This window comes from Vespa crabro, chromosome 6 (genome assembly GCF_910589235.1).
Source record: "Vespa crabro chromosome 6, iyVesCrab1.2, whole genome shotgun sequence".
NCBI lineage: Eukaryota > Metazoa > Arthropoda > Insecta > Hymenoptera > Vespidae > Vespa > Vespa crabro.
In genome coordinates, this window is record NC_060960.1 from 7974415 (window position 1) to 7994092 (window position 19678).

At 28.7% G+C, this 19678-nt stretch overlaps 3 protein-coding genes across 4 annotated transcripts; 1 reads left to right on the forward strand and 2 right to left on the reverse strand.

The window, feature by feature from the left end:
- Window positions 1-687: 687 nt before the first annotated feature.
- Window positions 688-4873, reverse strand: LOC124424935 (MOB kinase activator-like 1). 2 transcript variants are annotated; one of them, XM_046964576.1, is made up of 5 exons: window positions 4646-4873; window positions 3681-3847; window positions 3326-3553; window positions 3078-3241; window positions 688-2982 (listed from the first exon to the last, which is right to left on the reverse strand). In XM_046964576.1, the coding sequence occupies exons 1-5, from the start codon at window positions 4657-4659 to the stop codon at window positions 2902-2904; spliced, it is 654 nt and encodes a 217-aa protein (XP_046820532.1). In that variant the 5' UTR covers window positions 4660-4873; the 3' UTR covers window positions 688-2901. The 2 variants fall into 2 exon arrangements, with proteins under 2 accessions (XP_046820532.1, XP_046820534.1); XM_046964578.1 differs by having other exon boundaries at window positions 3681-3893.
- Window positions 4874-5419: 546 nt separating this feature from the next.
- Window positions 5420-12964, forward strand: LOC124425200 (protein germ cell-less). The gene is made up of 8 exons (XM_046965211.1): window positions 5420-5786; window positions 5866-5989; window positions 6071-6167; window positions 6253-6622; window positions 6730-6993; window positions 7071-7289; window positions 7391-7481; window positions 7558-12964. The coding sequence occupies exons 1-8, from the start codon at window positions 5641-5643 to the stop codon at window positions 7684-7686; spliced, it is 1440 nt and encodes a 479-aa protein (XP_046821167.1). The 5' UTR covers window positions 5420-5640; the 3' UTR covers window positions 7687-12964.
- Window positions 12965-13286: 322 nt separating this feature from the next.
- Window positions 13287-19384, reverse strand: LOC124425205 (protein quiver). Its single transcript, XM_046965226.1, has 3 exons — window positions 18943-19384; window positions 14861-15022; window positions 13287-13694 (listed from the first exon to the last, which is right to left on the reverse strand). Exons 1-3 carry the CDS (start codon window positions 19013-19015, stop codon window positions 13423-13425), a joined length of 507 nt encoding a protein of 168 aa, XP_046821182.1. The 5' UTR covers window positions 19016-19384; the 3' UTR covers window positions 13287-13422.
- Window positions 19385-19678: the final 294 nt, after the last annotated feature.

A 19678-nucleotide genomic window follows, 5' to 3' on the forward strand; every position in this document is an offset into this window, starting at 1 on the left:
TTAACAATATTTATTATGAGCACAGGAACGTATAGTATTTCTCAGACCAACTCTATACCAAACAAAAATCCTTATACAGAATATAGTGAAGTGATACTATTTGTTAATTATACCTACTCTATCTCTATCTCTCTCTCTCTCTCTCTCTCTCTCTCTCTCTCTCTTTCTCTCCTTCTTTGCGCATCTTAAATAGGAATTGCAAGCAAGCAAGCATTATACGATCTTTTATAATATATCATTTTCGCTTTTAGTATTTTTTTTCCTCTTTCTTTCTTTTTTTTTTCTTCTTTTTTTTAAAAGAAAAACAATATTAAAATAATAAAAATATTAATCACATACACAATGGGATATAATTCAGTCGTAAGATTACAAAATATAATAGAATCGAAGCTTCATTTTTAATACGTATTATTTTATAGTATAGCGATTTACTACGAAAATATAAATGGTATTGATTGATGATAATGGTCTATTATGATAATGTGCTATCGACATGTAAAATAGACACTTAAATGTAATTACATTTAAAATAAAATTAAAATAATAATAATAATAATAATAATAATAATAATAATAATAATAAAATAATGTAACAATAATTAAAATAATAATGATAATAGAAATTATAATATATAATTAATAATATTAATAAAAATTAATGTTATTATTAATGCGAAATATCGTATATAGGCAACATCGCTTTCTATATTATTACTAATTTAATACAAATATATATATGTATATGATGTCTCTTTACAAAAGACACGTATTCTGTATTCTGTTTTTATTTGTATTCTTAAGTACTGGATAGAAGACAGTCATTGTTATAGAATATAATCAATTATTGTAAATCATCTAGATACGTTTACATTTAATGCCTTGCAAATATATCTCGTTTTTTCCTTCTCTTCATTTTTCCATTATTTTCCTAAATCATTCGCTATTCAATCTATCAAAGCTATTTATCGTATATATCATCGTTATAATAAAATACATTTATTATACTCGTGGACCTCGATAAGATTGTATTGAACCTTTCGATTAAATCGGAAGATATCACATGTATTACTAGCGATGTACGTATATTTACGAACAGATGTCTTCATAATAGACGAACTTAATGTGAATATAAAAAATAAAATTGCTAATAGTTAAGCGAGCAAATAATAAAATTATATATATATATATATAGATTTCTTGATTATATTTTTCTACCGATTTTCATGATTTTTTTTATTTGCTTTTATAAAAAGCCAATTTATATATGTAATATACGAAAATATAAATTTAATGATATCAGAAATGTGATTGCTCTTTTCAAATCATTATAACAAATACATATTTTTTTTTTTCTTGACCTCATGCATAAATAACAATATGCATTTGAACATATGACAAATATAAAATAGGATGCATAAAAAGAAAATAAAGCTTATTTCTACATGTAATATTATATAAGCAATTAACACATGAAGATCGTCTAAATGTTTCGATATATTAAAATAATGTGATAATAATATAAGTATATGTGTTAACTTAGTACCTTCATATATATACCAACAATATGTAATGTTTCGACGACAAAAACATTACACGTGATTATAATATAAAAACTATGATAAAAAAGTGACAACGTTTCTTTTTCAATGTAATATAAGTATAAAAGCAATTATACGAAATTACAATGATTAAATGCTATTTCAACATCATTTTCTCATTTTTCTTTTCTTTTTTCTTTCTTTTTTTTTTTCTCTATCTATATGCAGTTTGCCCAAATAGCAAATTATCTTACTTTTGCATCCGATCGTGTGTAATTATATTTTATAACAAAATAATATGGATCACAATTAGATATGTTTAAATATTAAATCACTTAACATCATAATTCCAACCTTCAGCATATACAATATTCTACACAGAATATATATATATATATATATATATATATATATATATATATATATATATATATGTAAGATAATCTTTTATAAGATGATCTTTTTTCAATTACAAGTTGAAAACTTGAAGTACAAAGCTCGTTAGATATAATAAATTATAATTCACAACAAACCGTATTAACTGATTAGAATGTGTCGCTACTAAATATAACATAAATCGTTTACTATGCTGTGTGTTAGATGTGTAAATATTGTACAAAAGTCTACATTGATAATTCTCACCCTTTGTAGTCATTGCCATTATTATATGCATATGGATTACAGTCGAATATACCACAAAGATTAATTTAAATATTTTCATTCTTATTTTATATCATATACTCTAGGAAGAGGGTCAATAAATAATTGTCTTTTAACTTTTTACCGGGGTATGGTTTTTATAGTAAAAAATCTACTTATATGGTACCTACAACACGATTGAAACACTTATTGTCTAATAAAGGCAATTTTTTTCAATTCTCCGTATCTCTAAAATTACACGCATATTACAACCTGATTTAATAATTACATAAAGGAAAATTGAAAGGATAACTCCTAGATACACGAAATAAAATTTATCTTGAAATTTGATAATTCCTATTAATACGACCCTCATTCCTAAGAGTGTATGTACAAACGAAAATGGTTAATTCATTTACGAAACATATGTGTGTGTGTCAATAGTCTATTCAACATAAATTCTAAGCTTTCTTTTTTTTTTTTTTTTTTTTTTCATTTTCTTTTTTTCATTTAAAATAAAAACTGCGAAAATCGGTATTAGCTTGTTCCAATGTCAAATAAATACCTCCTTTCAACCATTGACCCACACTTTATAAGAAAAATCCTATTATATCCAAAATGTAATTAATTCCATAATATTATATGCAATTACACATTTGTTAGCAAATACCATGTGGGTGAGATTCTTTGGAGGAGTTTCTGGGTATACAATCACATGAATAATTCATCGTGCATCCTTGGCAGTTAACTTCTCTATCAATTCTTGTAATGGTGCTAATTCTCTTCGTTCAATTAAATTGAATTCCTAAATATAAAAAAAAAAAAATGTATATACATATATACATATAATATTATATTGTATATAATAATGTGTATATTTAATTTTTTATTTAAATATACCTGAACAAAAAATATGAAGTGTTTAAAAGACGTATTTAAATGCGCTTCTTCGCCAAGCTGTACAACTTCGCTGAAGTGTTGATGATAAATATGTGCATATACTCTAAATAATCGCTTCAATATTGTTTTTGCAATTGATAAGAAATTCTTTGGGAATGGTACGCCTATGGAATGAAAAAATATATTTATTTTGTTTTTTTAAATATATCTCCATTTACAATATCATCTATAAAAGTAAATTAAATTACCGATTTTGGAAGGAAACAATGTTTCGTCGTCCAATTGATCTTGTACCCATGTCATTAAATAATCAATGTATTTTGGAGCTGAACATTTTATTGGCTTTTTTACGGTATGACCATCTGCCCAGTGATATTCATATTTTGGACCTGCTGACATTATCGGACAACTTTCCTCTGTACAAAATTCTGTGATAGTGCCATATAACATGTTGATTTGATTAAAAAAATCAACAGCTGTAATAATAATAATAATAATAATAATAATAATAATAATATTATTATTATTAAAAATAAGATTTATGAATAGATATAATAAATTTCAAATTCAATATATACTTTAATATAATATAATAATACATACTATTGACAGCGACCCATTCGTTTAAATCTTCTCCTTCTGGAAGCATAACTGCTAATCTTAGATTTCCAGAACCAAGAGTAGCTGCTGCATGTTTCATCAAATCATATTGATGAGTTCCTTCAGGGATATTCTTCTTTGGCTTAAAGGTTTTCGATGACCGGCTTCCACTTAAGAAATCCAGAAACGTTGAATTTACAGTCGGATAATGTAAAACTGACAGATATGAATTTATTACTTCGCTGAATAGATAGCAAGTTATCTCCATTGTATCTTATCAAAATTTTTATTTATTTATCATCAAGTTTTCATTTATATACTAAATGAAATAATAAAAGAAAAACATAAATAATTTCCTCTATTTGCATTTTTTTAATGATATATTTTGGAACATTAGAAAATTTTTTCTTTGATTAAAAGAAAAAAAAATAAATACACATACATATATATATATATATATATATATATATAAAGTATCATAACATTGAAACTCTAGAATATATATATATATATAAAATAATGAAACATATTTTTCCTGAAGGATGATTCATAGTGGCTGCATATATAAATTGAGATTATATTGTATGCACATTATCAATGCACCTTTTATAAATATAATCACTTCGAAATTATCTATCGATAACATTTTCGCACGTATCAGAAAAAAAAATATTAATAAAATCTAGAAAACATTATTTTGCTGTAAAAATGAAATATCCGTGTAAAAAAAAGAATCTGTCAACATTTATAGATAATACGACCGGCAGTCCTTTCTCTAATGGCAGATTCTTTTTCAGTAATATCCCATCATTTTTATAAAATAATCCATATTTCGAAAAGATCTATTGATCAAAGTATACAATTAACATTTCCTATATCAAATTTGACTACAATGTTCTTATCGTGAGTTTAATGGAGTAAAAGCGAAGACATAGAATAAATCGAAATTTCTATTAGAAAAAACTTACAATAGGAAGCTCATTGTGAACTGACGCTTGGCTTTTTTACTGGAACAAGATCTATTAACACAATGACTGATTATCACTAACTTTCGAAGGAGAACACATAAAATCTTCCTTCAAATACGATCAACGAAAACTTTTCGACTACCGTATAATATCACACAGAAGGTTTTGTCAACTGCTGTTTCCGTGATCGTTGACTTAGGCGATCGTTTCGTCAGTACGGAATGGATGCTTTTTACGTAGAAATCACGACGTCCGATTAGACGTGATTATAGATATTTCTATATTCTCTTCGGACAAATTAACTAGAAATCTTATACTTTTATATTTTACAGTTATCAAATATAATAGAAATATAAGCTAAAATATGCAAATATTTAAATGTCAATTAATATAAAATATTAACGAGATATTATCGATAACAAAAATAAATATAATTTATAATAAATTCTTTTGTTCGTCAATATAATGATTATACGATTATAATATTCTATTTTTTAATACGAAATAATTCACTTTCTAAAATATCGATACGAAGGCAAGAAATTAAAAAGAATTTTGCATTGAGTTATCTCATAGTCCGACCAATGAGAACACTTCAGCTTAATATATCTCGTAGATGATTGGATGAAATGAAAAATACGATTTTGATTCTGTCATCAGGATTGGTTTATTCATTATTTAATACTGCGCTACTACTGTATGATTGGATGTGTACAAATGAAGGCATTCACCAATTGTGTCTATTCATAAATGTGCTACTAGAACTCGAAGAGATATTTTATACGTTTTTGGTCATGAGTTGTTTTAGGTCTCTGTCATCTTTTCATTACGTCTACGTAAATACACTTTGTTATAACCAAAGAGACGATATTTTTATATCTCTTATTGAAAATGACAAAACTTCTGACGTTCGTCTTGAAATTTCATTAGAAAATTACTTATTGTTTAAAAAAAAAAAAAAAAAAAAAAAAAAAAAAAAAAAAAAAAATTGAAAGATGGGAAGTTATATGAGCAGAATTGCATCTATGTCAAATACTGCAGTACATTCTGTTTATCGAGGCCGTAAACGAAAATGCATCGAAGAGGATGATTTCGATTCTGAATTTGAATACATCGATCGAACACTTCAAACGCCTAAAAAGTGGGACAATTGATTACTCCATCAGAGTAACTTCATATATGTAAATTTTAATAATTTGTAATAATGCATGCTTTTGTAGGAGAAAATTACTAACAACCGCACAATATATATACAAAACTTTATTCCAAGAAGAGAAAGGAAGTGATATAACTGTGCTCATGTTAGGAAAAGCATGGAGATTACATAAAGTTTATATTAGTCAAGTACGAATTAATTAATATTCTATTTTTATATAAACAAATTATATTTTTATCAAATTTATATTAAAATGGATTCATTTGCAGAGTCCATATTTTGCAAGTATGTTTTCTGGATCCTGGAGAGAAACAAATGAAACTGTAATTAGCGTTGAAATTGCTGATTCCAATATCACATTAGATTGTAAATAAGATTGATATATTTTAAATATTACGTTATAGTAATATAATGAATATTTTTTTTAATAATTCAGTTATAATTATTTCAGCACTTTTAACAGTACTAGGATCATTTTACCAAGACGAAGTCAGTTTAGAGCCAAAGGATGTCATTTCAATTTTAGCTACGGCTACTTTATTTCAATTACAAGGATTGATCGATCAATGCACCAATATTATGATTGAAACTACAAATATTAAAACTGTTGTTCCATATTATAAAGCAGCGGTTTCATATGGTATGCCTGCAGTTAAAGTGGCTGCTAAAAAATGGATGGAAGTTAATTTATTAGGATACGGTTGGTTATATCCAACACTTTTACAAGACATTACTCCAGATTTAATGGCAGAATTGATTGTTAGTCCAGATTTGGTGGTTATACAAACAGAATTTTGTATATATATGATGCTACGTCTATGGTAAAATATTCTATTTTCATTATAGTATATGATTTATTGAATACATTTTAACATGTAATTCAAATAAGCAAAGAAATAATTAAATGCAAATTATTGCATTGTTTTAGGCTGTTTGTACATCTAAAAAATAGAGATGAAACAATTGAGATAGACTTTAAAAACCATACATGGACAGAACCTTTTCTAGCGACAGAGGAAGGCAAAGAATATGCAACTCCGTTCAAAGCTCTAAGAATGAAATATCTACTTTTACATGATCAAGATGTTAGAGTTTTATACAGTGATGATTTAATACCTCCTAGTTGGTTACATGATGCATATAAAGAACAATGGTTACATTTATTAAGAATTGATGCTAGCAAAGATAAAGGGTCAGTTATCATATAATAAATTTATTTTTTTATAAATTAATTGCAAAATACATCATATACATTTATAATATTTATAGACCTGAACAAATGAGTGAGAAAGAATTTTATCAAGAATGTTTTCGATGTGGCCGATATGTTGAGAAACCCGGTGAACATATCTGGAGATGGACAGCATTTCATTTTGGACTAGATTTTATTATGTGTCTGGATACTACAATTTTGCGTATCAAACGAAATCAAAGATTAGATACAGATCATATTCACGCAAATCATAATAAACATAATATTATTTTAAAGTAAGTAAAGGAAAAAAAATAGAAAAATATCATTGCATAAATAATAGTGTGTAAAAAAAAAAAAAAAAAAAAAAACGAAAAAAGAATGTAATTATTTTTAGGGTAACATTAATTTCATTGGATGAACAACGCCAAGTTAAACATATTCAATCTTCCGGAATGCTTAGGTTATCGCTACACAAAAATGAAGAGGTATAAATAGTATATATATATAACTATTATATATAAAGTGTTTCAAATTAATATATTTTTATGATTTATATTCTAGAAACAGGTGATGTCTCTGGACAAACAATTAACGTATCCTTTGTACATGTCTGTTAATATGCAAGTAGTAACACCATTTTTATTTAATGAGGAAGAGAAATTAAACGATGTCATGCTTGTGGATACCTAGCAGTTTAAAGAGATAAACAGAATACATGAGAAAATGGGAATTGAAAGGTGCTTTCAATAATGCTGATTATAAAATCACGATTTTGTAAGTTTGCGAGTTTGAGATTGAATTATTTGAATTTCATTTTCAATAAGATTTTTCTAATCTTCTAATCATCTAATTATAATTGTCGAAAATTGCGTGCTTTTTAGATATTATAAATCTAGTATTATGATATTTTTCTGGTCGGACCAAAATACTGTGTAAATTTTAACTTGCATTTATACATCGAAATTATAGCGTAGATATATCATTTAAAGTTACTTAAATACTTACCTTTAATTATAAAATTTACTTAAGTATTAGTTGATCAAGAAAAATCGCATATTAATATTCGCGCAGAAAATAATATATTTGTTTTTTTAAAATGAAGTCAAATATAATTTATCAGAAGTTATTTGCTTTTTTGTAAAATGCAAATAACTATCTTTACAAATGCACAATTTACTCGATTATTCGTTGAGATAAAGACTTCATTATATATTCAACAGCTATTAATCATATACAGGAAATATAAAAATTACATGTTGCCATTTTATCAGATAATTTTTTAATTCATAATCAGTATAAAATCACTCTTGAATATGGTCATGCAAAGTTAATTTTAATCTTGATAATTAAAGTCTCATTTCTTTTACTATTCCAAACTATTTTATTTGTCTAACATCAATATCAAATTTACGATTGTTTAAGAATTTTCATTGCCACTGATGAACTGAAAAATTATCTGATAATGTAGTGAGAAAATTTTTACATGTCCTGTATTTATAAATTTATCTATGAAATAATTCTAATACATTGATAATACATTGCTAAAATGCATTATACATTAATATTGTATTAATGCAGTACCAAGAAATACATATAAAACGTTTGACATTTCGTTACATTATTTTACATAATTTTATTTATTAATAGCTAGGATATAAAGAAATTTATTATTTTAGTAATAGAAATGCTTTCTAGTTCATTTAGTTTTTAGAACATACTTTATAAATCTGTTAAAATGGAAAGATCTTTTTAAGTTCTATTGGATATTTATCTACATAAGAGCGAAATACATAAAAATATATGTTTGCAATATTCAAATATTAATATCAATTATACTTGTCCAAGCTTTGCAGATTATATCAATTTGGGCAGAAGCAATGTATCTATAGTTATATCTAAACATTTCTAACTAACTATGTCATTATACTATTTCATAAAGCTTTAATATGTAGGATTTCATATGCTTCTTAACTGCTATAGATAAAGTTTAATATTTATTTAACTTTACATATTAATATATTTATGACACAAACTATTCTTAAATGAAATGTCAAGTTACAAAAGAACATCTTATTCAGCATAATTCATAATAGATAAAAGATTTGTATTTGTAAAAGTTTTATGATATATTTTTATTATTAAAAACAACTGTAAATATAAATTGTGTTAATGCAGACTTGGGTTTTATAACATTTATATACAAAAAAAAAAAAAACATAATTATTTAAGTTTCTAAGGATATAAGCGATTTGATTTACAGGTAATAGTAAAACAAAAGACATTTGTATAACAATACTATATAGAAACATTTGATTTCATGTATTATATTTTTCATAAAATATTTATATAAAATTTCATTTCTAGGAAAACTTTAATATAACAGATATAAAATGTACATATAATCTATAACTATCATATATATATATACATATGCATATATGTATATGTATGTTATTTTTATATTTTTCTCACTTTTATATATCTTTCTAAAACAAATTAAACGAAAGTTTTGTTCACAAGTGATTTATATATAAATGTGAAAGAATATTTTAATTAACAAAAAGGACTCCCATTTCCAAAACAATATAAATATATCTACATGAAACAGTAAATGTTTATAATGGGATTTTTGGAAGAAAAATAATATAATTTGATATTCTTTTCCGTAACCATTTAACACTTTATTGGCAGAATACTCTCTGTACATTGTGTATTTTGTGTACAATAGAATATATAATTTGACAATAAATGTTACAAACAAATTTAAAAAGTTTGACGTAGACATTCTCTTGATACGTTTGTAGGGGACAACCGGTATTATAACTAGAATTCTTAATGAAGCGTCAATTTGCGATCATTATTATGTATAAGAATTTTACGCATGTCATCAAAATGTGTCATTCTTCAATTCGATATGCATGAGGTGGGGCAGTGTCATGATTTGGAAATGTGTGTTATTGCAATTTGATCCACCACGATTATGTAAGATGATATGTATTGAAATGCGCGATTGTATGATTTAAGATCGGATGAATTTGAAATGACAAATCAGATTAATCTGTGTTTCCATTATTATACTCATTCGAGTAACTAGAAAAGCATATTTTTCTTGTTGTTATCCCTCGAGGATTTTCTTCTTTTACAAGAAATTCAAATCGTGGACACATTTTTTGAAATTATTTCAAACTTTTCTATATTGCATTCGTAAACATACTTTAAATTTATATTTAAGAATATAATTTTAAGCGTAATTGAATAAACGCATAAGAGTCACATGACATGTATCGGCAGAAATAACAGTATTTAGAACACTAGAGGTGTTAATTAATTTTAATTATTATTTTTAATTCTTAATCGAATTCGTCCGTCGGAATTAATTTAGAAATTCGAGATCCAATTCGCGCATTTTGAATCACGTTCAGGATCATCAGTCATTATAGATTAAAGGCGCTTGATCGTTAGAGATCGAACACGAAAATTTGCGGTGTTTAAAATATTTTTTTTTTTTTTACAAGCAACACCAAAGGAATCATAGAACGAAGGAAACATTGCAAAAGAATAATCATTGTTTAGATACATATTCTATAAATTTTTAACATTTAACATAGGACGTTAAGATTCTTCGAACAGAAAGAAGAACACACACGCGTCGTATTTCTCTCTTATTATTATTATTATTATTATTATTATTATTATTATTATTATTATTATTATTATTATTATTAATTATAATCCTGATGTGTCAGAAAGAAGAGAAACTGATGCGAAACGATTTCGAGTCGAAGAGGCAGAGATTTAATACCGCGTCTTTCAACGATTTGAAAATTGTCTCTAACTTGGATCTGTATCAAAAGAATGTGAGTCAACACTTTCATAATAATAGGGCCTTAAGCTTCGTGCTTCCGAGTGCGTATACGGAATTCGCGTATTCATTTCTTTTTTGTTTTTCTTTTTTCTTTTTTTTCTGTTTTCTTTTTTTTTTCTTTCTTTTTTTTTTTTAATTCAATTTCGCCGTCATTTTACAACGACTTATTTATTTGAAAATGCCACGTCCCTATCCACCCCCATCACCTTCCTCCCTCTAACTTCTTCCCTCCGTTCTCTATCCTCTCTCAAAAGCCACAGGAAACTTCTATCTTTTTTTCGCTATTGTTCCTTTTTCCTTGTTCTATTGCTACCGTCGGTTGCTCTGTGTTCGTCGTAATGTATTTTTTTTTTCTTTTTTGTTGTTTTCTTCATCCTTTTTTTTCTTTCTTTGCTTACAATTAGTAGTATCGTTATTTTAATTGCATTAATAGTAACAGTAGCGATAGTAGCGGTATTACTGGTAATAGTAGTTAGTAGTAGTAGTAGTAGTAGTAGTAGTAGTAGTAATAGTAGTGTGGTAAATGTAGTGGCGACTGTTAACACTTGAGCAATTACGATGGCGGTGGTGACGTTGTTAGAGATCCTTGTAAGATTCAATGGTATTAGGACCGCGTTGTTATGTGTATGTGTGTGAGACGCGTTTGTTTATTTATTTATTTTTTAATTCTCTTTGTTTACTTAAGCGTTTCTATTTCATCTACTTATCGATCCTCGATCAAACACACTACCTGGCTGATTCGTTACGAACGTTTAATCTTTCTCGACCGAGAGAGCTCCTTTTAAATCTCCACCGTTGATTTTAATTTTAATTTTAATTTTAATTTTAATTTTAACTCTTTCTTTTTTCTTTTTTTTTTTTTGTTTTTCTTTTTCTTTTTCTTTTTCTTAATTTTTTTATTTCATCTACGTCGAACGCCCTCGAAGGAATAGCACGTAAAATCGATGAGCTATCATCGATTTCAGCATTACTTACTGATCGTTCATTCAAATATACATACTTACTACATATATTCTCTTTGTACATACATCAACTTACACGCACCCACACATACATATACACACGCAACACGCGAGACAATCTTCGTAATACAATAAAATATATACATACGTGTACGTACATATAAGTATATATCTAGTATTTCTTGATCGGTCACGGTGCGTTTCCCATTTCACTACGAATTATTGAGAATTTTCATTTATACTAATGTATATTTATTGCAAAAATCGGCAAAACACGTGGATCGTGTTCGTGATTGGCGATATTTCTTAAGTTAAAGGTAATAGTAATAGGAGAGGCCTGAGGGATTCCAAGAAAACGGATAAAAATTTAGTTCCTTCCTTGACATATTACAATTATTATGTATTAGAATATATTTTCGTTAATAACGTTTAAACTTTTGTTCGATTGAAAAATTCTTAAATGATCGTAAACAAAGGATTTCGCACTATCACGAACGCAATCGCATGTAGTGTCACTCGTCTAAAAATAAGCCATAATCTCTTTTCTTTGCGTGCAATTCCATTTAACGTCTTCCTGTAATAGCGATACATCGGCAGACCATAAGTCTCGTGTATTCAACGTTTTATCGGTCTAATATGCGCGTGTTCGTTCGTAGCGTAATTCTTGACACTATTATTTACTTCCTATATGTCTAAAACGTTTTATCTTTTATTCTTCTCTCTCTCTCTCTCTCTCTCTCTCTCTCTCTCTCTCTCTCTCTCTTTCTCTTTCTCTCTATCTATTGCATTAATCATTACATACGTCCCATTCACGTTTCAAGAATATTTCTATCGCTTCGAATTCGCGCGTCTCTGGCAGTTTTTTTTTTTTAAATCATTCTCTCTTTTTTTCTTGTATACTACTACTGATTATAATTTGACTACTTTTGACGCGGCCCCGGTCGTAGAGCACGGAACAATGGTGTACATACCTATCGCGCACACTCCAAACATTTTCATCCAAAAATAGGTAGAAGCAGCAGCAGTATTTGGATCGTCGTCGACTCGTCGATAATCGTTTACCTCTGCTTTTTTTTACATTTCTTTCTTTTTTTTTCTTCTTTTTCTTTTCTTTCCTTTTTTTTTTTTTTTTTTTTTTAAATCATCCTTCTCACGTAATACTCGCCTCTCCCCTTTCATTCTCCATGTACCATATCGTGTGAAGACGAGAAAGATAGAAGCAGGAAATAATTTCTATTCGTTCCTTTGGGGATTCTTTCTTTTCTTTTTGCTTTTTTTTTTGTTTCTTTTTAGTGTTCTTTCTTTTCTTCCTTTTTTTTTTTTATTTCTCTATCGTTCTTTCTTCGTCGATCTTTTTATTTCGATGAAGGAAAAAAGAACGAATAGATTCTTTTTGATTTTTTATGTTAATCCTTTCAGAAAAATTATTTTCTCTCTTTCTCTTTCCTTCCTTCCTTCCTTCCTTCTTTCTTCTTATTTCTACTCTATTGGCAGCCCAATTTTCTCAGGCATCGAATAACGACAAGTCGAATTAGGCTCGAATCGTTTGATTCGGTTTTAGGCGTGATAATTAGCCGCTAACGACCAGCTGCTCTCTATTTAGGCTACTGACAAATTGGACGATGTCAATACAGGTAGGGAAAAAGGACTCGATAAAATAAGACTCGGAATCGCCACGATGATAGTCGCGACGGTTGCCAGGTTCAATAAATAGGACGGTCTACGTTTTTCGGCAGAATTGCAGAGATCACCGGTACAGGCGCAGTAATGCGCACGGACGTCGTGAGTGCCGGTTCTTAGGAAACAGGTTTCGTTGTTCTTTTGATCCGTAACGTAGCCGCAACCCCTTACGACTCTTTCCTTTCCATAAACTGCAAGTTTTGAAAGGCATTCTTTTAATATAGAAAAAGAAAAGAAATAACACTCGAAAAAAATTATTATACGTTACATTACATTTGTATGTATTAGATTAAACTTCATTTTCTTTTTTTTATTTTTTTTTTTTTTTTTTAATCTGTGCACAACGAACAAGATTTTTAATCAATTATATCTTCACTATATGGTTTTCGATAAAATTATGTCATAACTAAAAGGAGGATTAAATATAAACTCCATGAATCCAAATAAATCTGAGAAAAATCTTTTATGGGGCAAAAGGCTTTTTTGATACAATGACGAATAAAAAGTACGAGACACGCGTTGCATGAACTTCAATGTTCTTTTAGAGTCTTTATTCCTCACGTTAGTTCTAAGCTACGTTCTTAGAGACGACAATAAAGTTTGACGATTCATTTTACTCGACTTTTTATGAAACTTTCATGGATGAATAATTTAATGTATTTTCTTTTTTTAAATTACAAAGCATATAGTTGTGATATGAGTTAAAGATTAAAAGCTTACGCAGATTTGAAGTTATTCAAAAAATTTCTATGCTTAACTTCTATCTTCATTTATTTAACACTTTAATGTGTATATATGTGTTTGTGTTTGTGTGTGTACGTGTATGTACGTGTGTGCAGGCGCGCGCACATGTATAACATAAACATATCGTTTATCATGAATATATTAAACGAAAATTGATATATCATTTATGTATACAAATCTTTGAATTTTTAAATATAATTGATGTCTCATTTATATTCGACACACTAAAACTTCAAAAGGACAAGTGTTCATGTTTCTAAGTCCATCTTTTGACTACAAGGTTATCAGGTAGGAGGCCGCCGCAATGCAGACGGCAACCCTGTTCTTTATTACTTGAAGAATATGCATCCGTTAGCGCATTTTTCGATATAAAGAAAAAAAAACAACAACAAAAAAGAAGCAAAAAAAAATAAAAACAAAAAAAAAATAGAAATAACAATTTCGTACGTACAATGCATAAGTGAATAATAATACTGTATAATTCATAATTATTGTGTCAAGCTTAATAAACCGATAGCCTCAGTAAAAATGATGAAATTACGTGGGAATACGTTAAAAAAAAAGTTTTATAAGTGAAAATAAAAAAGAAAAAGTAAGAAATTTGTCGATGTACTTCTCTGACTGATTTTCCGACAGATCGTGGGCTCGAGATGATCGAGGTGCTCCAATCGTGGTTGAAAACTGCAATTTACCGTTCCAAGGCTGTACGGATTGAACGGATCGCCACACCTTGGATCGTACTCGCTGTTGCACTGATAGCATATTATTGCTTCGCCTGAAATGAAAAAAAAAAAAAAAGAAAAAAGTGAGATCATCATTCATCTAATTGAACGAAAGAGGGGAGAAACGTAAAAAAGGATTTCCCAAAAATATATTGATGGCAACCTAGAAGATACGGCCCTGTTGCCGTAGTGTGAGCTAGTGACGTCACAGCACACCCCAACCACCCTCTAGCTGAATCGCTGCCGTGCCAGCTGATATCGAGCAGTCGGACCAAGTGCAATCGGTACGATGGCCTAGTGATATACTTTATGAAAACTAGTCTTCGCGTAGAAGGTGCAAATTTTATAAGAAAAAAAAAAAAAAAAAAAAAAAAAGAAAAAAAAAGAAAAAGAAAAATTAATCCACCAGCATGATGCATTTGATCTGCTTGATAAATTACTGAACGTTTTATGGCGGTTTTTTTTCTTTTTTTCTTTTCTGTTTTTTTCGATCATAGCATACTTTTTCTGTCACATTCATGATACTACAATTAATTCATCCGTTTTTTCACAAAACAAATTTGGCAATATTAGGAATTGATGAATAATGCTCGAGTAAGCTAAACGATAAAGTTCCTTAATGATTATTATATTGGGATACAAGTACACGTATAAGTGTCTCTTATACAAGTGTATATACGAATAGCTCTCTTTCTCTCTCTTTCTCTCTCTCACTCATTCACTCTCTCACTCTCTCTCTCTCTCTTTGATAGGGCTGTTTCATCCTGACCTATGTTAAACCTACAAATACTTATCACGTCACAGAGATTCACCCCTTTTGTAGCTGAATGTAAAACATTTTAGATAGGAGAGTAAAGTAAACCTAACATATGGAGAGTGAGCCTGCACCGAATATCGATTAAATGTGGAAACCACACGGAGAGTACATTCTTAATGATATAGTTTACGTAACAGAATTTCGTGCAACACAAGGGAAGGTTAGCTTCTTCGAACGTGCCCTATTTACGACTACCTATCAGCTATTTTTCAACTTTAACGTAATACAAATCGAAAATTTTATCGGACACATACAATAAACTTGTTTAGATTATAATGATCTTACGATTAAAAGATTCATATAATTATGGAAACAATACAATTTTTTCTGATAATGATCATTTTAAAATCGAAAAATCTTTTATTACACGTACAATAAAATTTTTCATATTATAATAATATCGCAATAAAAGATTTATAGTTGTGATAAACTTTTTCTTCTTTTTTTTCTTTTTTTTTTTTTTTTTTTTTTTTATTGTAATGAATCTTAAAATGAAAGTATCTAGATAATCGCAATAAAAGATATCAATGAGATATTTTCATGGTAAAGCAAACAGAGTTTTTCTTTGCGGTGACATTTGACTCTAATGACAAACCTTCGATCTTCGATAAAAAGGAAGTATAAAGGGGATAGGGGATAGTAAAAAGACACGTAGCATGACAACGTATCATGCTACCACGACGTTGCGGATCTTTTACGTAACTGATAGAAATTGAGACGGTCCAATTCGATCGGCAGTCGATTTCTATTTCTTTTCCTCTTGTCAAGGTATTCCAGATAGAACTTTGATGTATACAATATCATTGTAGATATATAGATCATGTTTTATAAATATTCAGATATTTCATTGAGATGAAATATAATTATTCCAATGAGAAATTAGAGATCAATAAAAACCTTTGACCTTTGCATTAAAAATTCCTATTCAATGTACGAATATTAAGCAAATTAAGGAGACCTTATTTTAACCTTCAAGATGCAATAGGGTTTATGCAAAGTATTCAATGTCATCGCGGTACCACGAGGTATAAGGAAAAAGAGAGAAATGTACGAAGGTAGAAGACAGAGTGAAAGAAAGAGAAAGAGAAAAAGAGAGAGAGAGAGAGAAAGGGAGAGAGAGAGGGAAGGATTGAACAGGGGGATGGAGGGGAGAAAGTGGGTCGCTCGATAACCCTTGCGAGGACCGATTCTATGAACGAAATCCTCTAAATTTCCGTAAACTATGCTAGATCTGATAAGATAATGATAGTTATTACAAAAATTATTGATTTTTTTATTTATTTATCGAGCGATCCGATATCAAGAATTCGTTTGAATCATTCCTATATCGTTTCTCACGTTGTTTCATTTTAATGCATTATTTCTAGGAATATGTCACGCTGTCCTCTTTAACAAAATCATATCTACATTTTATTTTTTTGTTCTTATTGAGAATTCCTAATTGAGTACAGTATAAACTTGTTAATGATACAAATGACAAGTTATTCGTATTTAATTATGATGAAATGAGAAAGCTCGTAATTTTTTTTTTTTATACGAAACAATTTGAAATCTGTTTTATTAATTATGAAATCTGAGAATATACCTATTTTGATTATTTTTTGTCAATATTAAATTGTAAATCAAATTTTCGTCACACGATTAACATACGAGATCAAATGAGATAATACGAGATTAACGTTGTTATATATAGATTTATTATTAATCCGATTTGAATCGAGGATCGATTTATATTTAAGCACATTATAATGCAGTCAACTTGAGACCAGGGACAATATTTCTTCGAAGTATCGTCGACCTGTTTTCTATCCGCGTACCAGGTATTTTCTTAATAAAATCCGATTTAAGGATCCAAGCTATCTAACATCTAAGTTTCTAGAAAGGTGGTAGCGAAGTACCACAAGTGCTACTATTGTACGATTTCCTCAACGAATATGTGGAACAACGTAATCCTTTGCAGAAGCATTAATACTTCGATTTCTTATTTTTTCTTTTTTGTTTTTTCAATCGATTCTCATTGATTGATTATCGACACTTTTATCAAATATTTACAGTTTCTATAAGACAATTATAATACTAAGAAAATCATAATAAGATCATACTAGAGTAATATAATTTGGAAAAGATATTTGTTATTGTAATATCAAACAGTACAGTATTAGAAAACTTGAAATATTATTTTCAACTCGTCGGAAAAGTTTTGATTAATTTAGACAAATGTCATCTGTTAATTAAATATAACATAATTGGAGTTTAAAGTATCGTAGATAATCTTGACTTATAATTTATTACATGTTTACTTATAACATAATAGAAAAATATATATAAAACGTAATATTTAGCAAAAATGATCTTAATCAAGAACATCAAGCGATTCTTGTGTTGTTACATAATACAATGGGCGTTTTATATAAGAAAGAATTTAAGATAGTAAGATCATATATATATATACACATACATATATATATATCCTTCCTATGTATCTTTATAATATGTCGATAAAACTGTTCCTCGATAAAGTAGTACAAGAACTATTTGTTATCAAATTAAATTTATCGAGTATCAAGCATTCTAACTTGTGTCGTTCTTTCATAAAAGTTCCAATCGAATACCCAAGGTCGTACTATTGATTCTCGTTTTTCTATCGAAAGTGTAATTGGTTCTCATTTCCTGTTATTTAAAAAAAAAAAATATAGATAAATGTAAGCACATAGAGATAATAGTTTTATACAAATAGAATATCAAACAATGTATTTATAATGTTTTGTGATCAATAAATAACAAAGCGAATAAACAGCCATTTTTATTTGTGACAATCAACGATATGCGAGCAAACAACCATTTTTATTTCTCTGAATAATTCGATTAACTTAAAAAATTGTACTCATTTATCAATGTATGAAAGTATCGAAGCAAAATGTTAAATCGAAAAATCCAGACCGATCGATCCAACCAATCGATTAGTTTTTCTTTAGCGATGCAGCACGTGTTTAAAATCGCGATAAATAAAAGATTATTCATTTTATTGGCGATTCTTTTTAAATGTACTTATATTTTCTTTTTTTACTTTTCATTTTTTTTCTTTTTTATCGAAACTAAGAAAAAAAGTAGATAGAAATTGATTACTTTTAATTTTCGCGTAGCGAAGAGACTCACCGTGACGAAATGTCGACACCAAAACGACGGAAACGAGGGTGACGAAAGGCGCGAATCGGTTTGCAGTCATCATAACGATCACCGTACCATGTGTTTCCTCAAAGTGGGATCCTTTTTCCGATCAGTCAAGGTCGGATTTTAATCGTCTTCCCTCCGACCCTCGTCCCGTCGAAATACGTTAATCAGTTTCCAAGAAATTGATTGTTTTTCCCGATTGCACGTCCCGCGTATTATCGATCTTTTGGAATCGATCCTCTCAGGTATTTTTTCAAATCGAAATACTTCGAGAAACAAAATAAAAATTGTTCGTTCGAGTCGAGTCGTTAAAAAAAAAAACGACCGAACGAACAAAAAGAATCTTCTTTGATTCTTATCGGAAAGCTTAGAACCGTACGTGTTCGCGGACGCGTCGCGTCTGACAAGAGGAACCGTTTTCCGCGAGGCTAATGCGGCAGATCTGCCCCCTTTGGCTTTTCCATGCGCCTGTCGGCAGACAACCCTCCACGCATCAAACACTTTTACTCAAATTCGTTTTACGAATTCTCAAAGTGGGCACGAATTTAAGACTTGCGGAACATCCAATTTCTTTCTTCTTTGAACAGAATCATTTTCATTTTCATTTATTTTTAATATATTTTACGAATTATTACATTAGCACACACAGACCACTATTGCTTTTTTCTTTTTCTTACCGCCATTTTTTATTTTATTTCATCGCACTTATACGTTTACTTTT

Excerpts from the sequence above, each read along its gene's own strand:
- LOC124425205 (XM_046965226.1), bottom strand. The coding sequence starts at position 19,015 with ATGATGACTGCAAACCGATTCGCGCCTTTCGTCACCCTCGTTTCCGTC. Across the intron at positions 15,023-18,942 it reads GGTGTCGACATTTCGTCACG|GCGAAGCAATAATATGCTAT; the intron begins GTGAGTCTCTTC and ends TTTTCATTTCAG. Across the intron at positions 13,695-14,860 it reads TCGGAAAATCAGTCAGAGAA|TTTATGGAAAGGAAAGAGTC; the intron begins GTACATCGACAA and ends CAAAACTTGCAG.
- LOC124424935 (XM_046964576.1), bottom strand. Across the intron at positions 3,242-3,325 it reads ATTGTTTCCTTCCAAAATCG|GCGTACCATTCCCAAAGAAT; the intron begins GTAATTTAATTT and ends TTCATTCCATAG. Across the intron at positions 2,983-3,077 it reads ACTTCATATTTTTTGTTCAG|GAATTCAATTTAATTGAACG; the intron begins GTATATTTAAAT and ends TTTTATATTTAG.
- LOC124425200 (XM_046965211.1), top strand. The coding sequence starts at position 5,641 with ATGGGAAGTTATATGAGCAGAATTGCATCTATGTCAAATACTGCAGTA. Across the intron at positions 5,787-5,865 it reads ACACTTCAAACGCCTAAAAA|GAGAAAATTACTAACAACCG; the intron begins GTGGGACAATTG and ends ATGCTTTTGTAG. Across the intron at positions 6,994-7,070 it reads GATGCTAGCAAAGATAAAGG|ACCTGAACAAATGAGTGAGA; the intron begins GTCAGTTATCAT and ends TAATATTTATAG.